Source organism: Gavialis gangeticus, unplaced genomic scaffold (genome assembly GCF_001723915.1).
Source record: "Gavialis gangeticus isolate Ggan-Ray unplaced genomic scaffold, GavGan_comp1, whole genome shotgun sequence".
NCBI lineage: Eukaryota > Metazoa > Chordata > Crocodylia > Gavialidae > Gavialis > Gavialis gangeticus.
The window spans coordinates 9,622,241-9,629,540 of NW_017729014.1; the positions used below are offsets into that span (position 1 = coordinate 9,622,241).

The window sequence follows — 7,300 nt, forward strand, 5'->3', positions numbered from 1 at the left end:
TTTTTTTTTTTTTTTTTTTTTTTTTTTTTAACTTGCCTGACTTTTTTTTTGAAATAAATCATGAAGATCTTTGAGCATGTTATGAATAATCTCTACTTTAATAGAACTACAGGGAAGTGGTAAGTACAGCATAATAAACGCAAGTTGTTTGTGGGGAGGCGGGGTTTGAATAAAGTCTGTATTAGTTTTGATGTGTTCTCAGATTACTAAGTGAAATAGTGTTAATACAACCTTTAGTTCCTAAAGTTAGCAGGGAGTTACCATGATTACACGGAAGCCTTTTTATTTCTTCTCATGCTTTTTGTTTTTGGTACAGGGGTCTGCATGTAAAACTTCTGCAAACTCATGTATTGTTTTTCTTCTGCAATTTATTTAGGGGTCATTAATATTGAAAATGGCTTGTGAAATTTGAATCCACTTTCTTTGGCTCTTGTTTTTGCAGCAATAAAATATTAATCTTGGGTGCACTATCTGTAACTTTCTGTCTTGTGTAGTTCCTTTTTCATATGTAGATCTTCAAAGCAGCACTTTCAGGGGTTTAATTCTACTACAGTTAATAGCTTGATTAGGATACCGGCGAGGGTTTCCAAGTGCATGTTAGTCCTACTGCATGGTGATCTCTGAGGCTCAGTATTAAATGCAGTATGAAAAAGAAAAGAAACTTAGGGTCTTAGAGGGGCATGGATGTAGCTGAAATCCAATCCCTGTGTTCCCCTGAAATTTTGTCATTGTGCATAAGAAAATATACAATATTGTCTTGTTTCAATGACTACGTTTGGGGCTTCTGTATTACTCTATAGTCTTTAGTTAGCGCTATATTTGTACATACAATATATATACAAGCAGCTCTACTTTTATAGCGAGCTGATCTCTTCAGCTTTCTTACAATTCAGGGAACTGCCACTCTGCAGGTTGGAACAGGCAGTGACAGTAAAATATCCCTACTTTTTCTTAACTCTCAAACTGCCAGTGGAAGGCGATTCCAAATCTGTTTGTGAATTTAGCTTGTTCAGCATTTGCAGTAATCCTCTTTTCTACATGGATTATACCAACAGCACATGGGAAAAAATGAGATGCTTATAAACCACTAATTACAAGTAAGAAATTATTTGCTTAGCTTTGAAAGTTTGTAATTTAAGAAGTTAAGTAAAGCAGAAAAGCAGTTGCATGTTTTCAAATCAGCAAGACTGATTATAGAACAATAAGTGTTGCTTCATAGATATGGTTGCAGCTGAGGTTGCATTATTACATTAATTTTTTTGTTTGCTTGTTTTGCCCTTAAATTCATAGCAAGCAATATGAGCTTGTAATTATAATTTATATGGAATTTTGAAGAGAATTCAATAACCTGAAAATAAAATAACAATAAAAAATCTATTTTTGCCAGTGTGACAACTCAGATTTCACCAGGTATTGACGTACTTTATTTAGGTGCTCTTTTAGATGTGGGAAGTAAAGTGGTGGTGGTGGCACTTCTTTGGTTTTATCTGCGTTCAAAAAGCGCCCTTTGAGGATAACTAAATTGGTATGTTTTTTCCTCTGTTCTGTGTTGGCACAGTTAAGCCTGTTTAGTGTGTCCTTTCCATTTTTTAATGTTGAGGTGGTGGTGGTGGTTGTTGTTGTTGTTGTTACTCTGTACCAAAAGGGGAACGTGTACTTATGTGCCAAGATGTGCCTGAAGTCTTAACTTGGCTTTGATTTTACTTTTATCAAAGAATACAATGAGTTTGGTAGCTTTTATTTCTCAGTAAGCTATTTAGATATGTTAACTATTGTTAGCACCATTGCAGTATCACAGAAGAGGAAATAGGCAATGTTTGCATTGGGAGTTTTCCAGACCAGAGTTAAAAAAATTTCCTTGCATAATGTATGATGCTTTTGATTGTAATATGATTTCATATTAAGAATGTTATTGATTTTTTTTTTTTTTTTTAAGTAATACTTTCTGCCTCTCATTACTGTTGTTGACAGTAAGTTAGCTATATTTGTCTGAAGAAAAACTGTGCAGTTGAGAGATCCTGCACCCACAGAATGTCTTAATTTTGGCAGAAAACAGGTTCTGGCTGAAACTAGGTCTGGTTCCATGAACTTACTAGGAGACGTATATTTAAAAGAATGAATTGAGATAAAACTGTTTCTCCCCTTCCTTATACCAACATAGACTCAAGATGAATGTTTAATTTATATTGGTGTTGAAGGAAAAACATAGATTTTTCATGCTGCTGCTTTTTCAAGTTCTCTAATTGGATGTTTTATGCTATTAAGGAAGCAGACCAAATAGAGTCATCCTCCATGAAAGGGTGAGGGGAGGACCACTGCTACCCGTGTTAAGGCAGTGGTCTAGTAGTTGAAGTGTCTTGGTGGCTGTTACAATGATTCTGGCAGAATTAGAGCCCCTGTTCATGAACATGACTAGCGTGTTTGCAGCTGCAGGAATGGACACCTTTATCAATATAATGTGAGTTTATCAACCCAACGGGGAAGCTTTTGTATACTCGGAAGTAAACCATTTTTGTTTTAGAATACCCATCTAGTCAGAACCCTGTATAGATTAGCACTGTTTGACTCAAAAAAAAAAAAATTGTGTGTATACATGTATTATTAATAATCCTATAAACTAAATTGAACTGTATCCTGGATCTCTAATTTTTTTTAAAAGCATTCTGCATTTCCGTACAGACTGAACCAGAATAGTCCCGCTGCAAAATTCAGCAAAATATTTGCTGAAAGTTGGAAAAGCGCTGCATTTTAGGCAATACGAAGGTGTTGTGTTTAATATTTTTAATGTTTTACTTGCTTTCTATTTTTTAATGACAAAATGTGGTCAGGGGATTTTTAACACGGTCCACCTTTTCAGATAAAGCTTTTATTCTTTGGATTCTTGTCCATAGGCACATTCAGGATCCAGCAAGCCAGCGGTTGACATGGAACAAACCTCCCAAGAGTGTCCTTGTTATCAAAAAGATTCGTGATGCTAGTCTGCTACAGCCCTTTAAAGAACTGTGCGTGTATCTTACTGAGGTAATACTGCTTGGGAGAGATCAGAGCTTTTGGTGCTTAAGTTTAAATGAAATGTTCTTACTTGCTGTTCTAGCTTAATTATAAATGGAGGTAGAATTGTATATGGCGAATGAGTCCAAATGTATGGAAAACAATAGAAATGATTGATTGCAAAACTCAGCGTGGAACCAGTCTTTTTTTTCCTGCTAAATGAGCTCAGCGTAGTTTCCCTTTAAAGAAAACTACCCTTCTCATTGCATATTATATGAAGGGTCTTATTCTGCAGTTTTAATACAGAATGAGGATAAATATTTATTCCATTAAACTGAGAAAATAATTAGCTAATTTGGAATTATGGTTGTGTCACAGGAGCATAGTTAAGTTTCCAAAGACTAGTTAATTTTTATTATGTGACCTTTGTACGACAGTTTCATTAATAAAATACAGTAATAATTGCTGTACGTTTTAACAATACATATAGAAGCTGAAAAGCACTTGTGAAAATCACAGCGTTTTAAACCAGTATCAAATACTGATGGAAGCATCACATGTGGTGTTATATTGTTAAAGGATTTATTAGTAAATCTTTTTTCTTCTTCTAGGAGAACAACATGATAGTTTATGTAGAAAAGAAAGTATTAGAAGACCCAGCCATAGCTCATGATGAAAATTTTGGACCAGTGAAGAAAAAATTTTGCACTTTCAGCGAAGGTAGAGTAATGCTTCTTTAAAACTGAATTTCTGATATATTGCCTTTTCATCTTCTGGTTTCCCTGGTGATGTGTTCAGATGAATCAAGTTTCTCTGAAATCTATCCTTGATAAACTCAAGCAGATGTTGTTTTGATGGTCTGTTCATTATTTCCATTTCTAAATTAACGTTAGTGTGCTGCACCAAATTTACATGTGTAAATTGAAATCTTTAAGTTATGTAAATTAACCTTTTAATGCTGTCCTCTAGATTATGATGATATCTCCAATCAGATAGACTTCATCATATGCCTAGGAGGAGATGGGACCTTACTTTATGCTTCTTCACTTTTCCAGGTTAGTTCTATAGAAAATAAATGTTTATTATTTGAGGTGCTCTTCCCAGCCAGAACTTTGCACAGGAGTCAGTCTTGAAGATTTTTTGCAAGCTTTCTCCTTACTTGTTCAGACCTTTCTGGCTAGCCACCTTTCTCTGTTCCTCCACTATAAAAGCTCTTTAGGTTAGTAGTGCTCAAGTTTTTGGCCCCACACCAGACAATGAGCCATTTTGGGCCCTGTGCGCTGGGATCAGGCCCTAAGTCCTCACATCGCCTTCAGCTGGCCAGGTTGGGGCAGCACAAGACCCTGAGGCCTGATTCTGGTGTGTGGGACAGCATGGGTTCCTGATGCCCAGTCGCAGCAGTGCAGGACTCAGCACTGCCCCTGCCCAGCTTAGGCACTGTGCTGCCTTGTACACCCCACCTCTAGCGTGCAGGAGCATACCCTGCCGCCTGAGGGCTCCCCACGACATCTGTGAGAAGCCCCATGGGCCAGAGTACATAGCACCAGGGACCTGATCTGACCCTCAGGACAGTGTTGAGCATCCCTGCATTGCCAATTCCATCTTTGTTTTTATTTTTGCACATAATTGTTGTTGAGCACATTTAGGATATCTGCAGACAAGTTGTTATGGTACTACTTAAACATAAAAAGAACAGGGATAACACATGCTTTAGTTGTGTAACACTGAACAACTTTTAAATTTTTCCTTTTGACAGGGTAGTGTACCTCCAGTTATGGCTTTTCATCTTGGATCTCTTGGATTTCTTACTCCATTTAACTTTGAGAACTTTCAGTCCCAAGTTACTCAGGTTATAGAAGGTAAGAATTTTTTTCCACTGTAGTAAAAATAGAAGATTATCTTTGCAACTTTTAAAAGGCTTGTTCTCTTCCTGTTTTGTTAGTTACCTTTAGCAACTGAACTGTCTAAAATCAGTCCTTTTGATTCTGCAGTGATTTATTGCAGTATTGTTTTTTACATTGTTTTATAAAGTTGGGATGGCCTTGTGCTTGTAGCATGTAAGGAAATATCAGGGAAATAATGTGGGTGTACTCATCGACCCACACACAATGTAACAATTTAGGAGTGTTGGTACTGGAAGATCTTAATGACCTAACTTCTCTGTTCCTGTGAACATTATCACATTAAAGTAGTAGGAAATTGGACCTACAATGATCAGGAAACTTCTAAATGTTCCAGGTTTTCTTTTCTTTTCTTCCTTTATTTTTTTTTTGAGTTAATGCATAGTTTACATATGTTTTTGGCATTTTCATAAACAGTTGACATGGAGAATCGGAAAAATTACGTGCTGTGTGAGTTCTCACTGAATAGGAAACCTTGACTCTCGAGTGCTGGTTTTCTAACCTGAATGTGCATTTAAACTAGTTCTTGGTATTTGAAGTCTTTTTGAGAGAAGGAAAAAAAATGCTATAACTTGTCACCTTGGTATAAAGCTATTCCTGTTGTATAATTAAGTAATTAAAAAGCATTAATGTAAGTCTGATGTTGCTAAATTGATATTTTGTGAATTTATAAAAATTAACTGGTTTCTTTATGCCAAGCTTACATAAGTATCAGTGAGGATTATCAAACAAATCAACTGCCTAGCTTCTGACTTGAGCAGTTATAGGTCATTTGCACATAAAGCTTTAAGATTCTCATTGAATTTTCAAAGGGGTAGTTGGTTTATATGTTTGCATTACTTAAAGTTGTCTTTTTCATTCCCACCCAACTTCAGTTTTGAGGGGAAGTTAAGCCCACAACCTTCTGTTGTAAAAAACGTAAGGAAAATTTGAGCAAGTGAAAAGTGGAGATCATTTCATAACAGTTTGTTAGTAACTTATTGTGAAAATAGTAAAGTTGCTTATAATATAGTAGGTACTACTGTAGTGTATGTGCATGTGTGGGTTTCATCCTTTCCTTCCTTTTGGATTGCAGGCAATGCAGCACTTGTTTTGCGGAGCAGGCTGAAAGTGAGAGTAGTAAAGGAGCACAGAGAGAAGAAAATGATACAAAATGGTATAGAAGAAAATGGAATGGTGCCTACAAGTCTAGAGAAAGAAGTGGGAAAGCAAATCATGCAATATCAGGTTAGAGCCAGAAGAGTGTAAAATGGAAAATGAGCAAAAGAACTAAGAAATAATTCATCCTACACTCAAGTTTTTCAAGTTTTTTTTCTTCTTTTTCATCATATTCTGTTAACCCAGTATTATGACACTTTCTATATTGCTTCCAGGTAATTTCCTAAATAGGCCATAAAGAAAAGGGTGTATTGTATAACATAGCATTTGCTATAATCATAATACTTTGTTTATATATTGCTCTGTACCAGATGTTTTCTTGTATTTTGAAACGAGTAAATTGATTACAATGGCCTTTACAATTGAATGTCTCGCTGGTGGATATAACCAAAGGGGGAATCCTATTAGCACCATCAGCAACTTGCTTTTGGAAAATATATTTTTATCCATAGCACCAAGTAACTATTTCTACTGGTGATCACCAAGACAGGATTATATAGCAACTCAAAGACCAAGATAAGCTGGTGAAGATTGGGGTGAAACTTTCATAAACATATGTTACTTGTCCCTTGGCAATTACTTTCTTGTCAGGCAAAAAGAAAAATTAACTGGTTTGGTGTCATGCCAGGTCCTAAATGAAGTTGTTGTCGATCGTGGTCCTTCCTCCTACCTTTCCAATGTAGATGTTTATCTGGATGGGCACCTTATAACCACAGTGCAAGGAGATGGTAAGTTAACGGCTCTTGATAAAAAGCTTAACCAGTCCCTGTCTAAATACTAAAAGGAAACTAACTTCTACTTACCTTGCCTCTACTTTTTTTACTTTTTCCATCTCACTGTTTTTGTGAGATGGAAATAAAAGCTTGGGTTTTGGCTCCTGGGCTGTTGAAAACTGGGTGTGCAGAAGAAGTGTGAGTTTAGGCAACTGGCACAGTCCACAGAGCAGCACTGACATCAGTAAAGAAGCTTACAGAATGCATCTTACGTAGAGGTGTCATATGGCAACTTGTTTGTGTAGGAGAATTGGGGACAAAAGGAAGAAGTTAGAAGATGGTGCTTAGGTGCAAGTAGGGGTGCAACAATAAAGATTTTTTGGGGGCCAATACCAATGGCTGATTATTAATGAACCACATCGACTGATCCAAATGCCGATATGCAGCCCAGCACCTTGGAGAGCAGTGTCTGGCTGGTAAGTCTGTTGGGGTGGAAAATCAATGTTTTATTAAATACTTTCGGGGGGGGGGGGGGGG

The 7,300-nt window shown here is 36.6% G+C and overlaps 1 protein-coding gene across 3 annotated transcripts in view; it reads left to right on the top strand.

Moving 5' to 3' along the window:
- NADK (NAD kinase) overlaps nt 1–7,300 on the top strand; it is a 52,978-nt gene that overhangs the window by 33,945 nt on the left and 11,733 nt on the right. For 2 of the 3 annotated variants that reach the window (XM_019511696.1, XM_019511695.1), the window contains exons 4-9: nt 2,892–3,021; nt 3,603–3,711; nt 3,961–4,046; nt 4,748–4,850; nt 5,968–6,119; nt 6,679–6,778. In XM_019511696.1, coding sequence (XP_019367241.1) covers nt 2,892–3,021; nt 3,603–3,711; nt 3,961–4,046; nt 4,748–4,850; nt 5,968–6,119; nt 6,679–6,778 — 680 coding nt within the window. Of the gene's footprint in view, nt 1–23; nt 120–2,891; nt 3,022–3,602; nt 3,712–3,960; nt 4,047–4,747; nt 4,851–5,967; nt 6,120–6,678; nt 6,779–7,300 lie in introns of all 3 variants that reach the window. The other variant, XM_019511697.1, reaches the window with a different exon arrangement.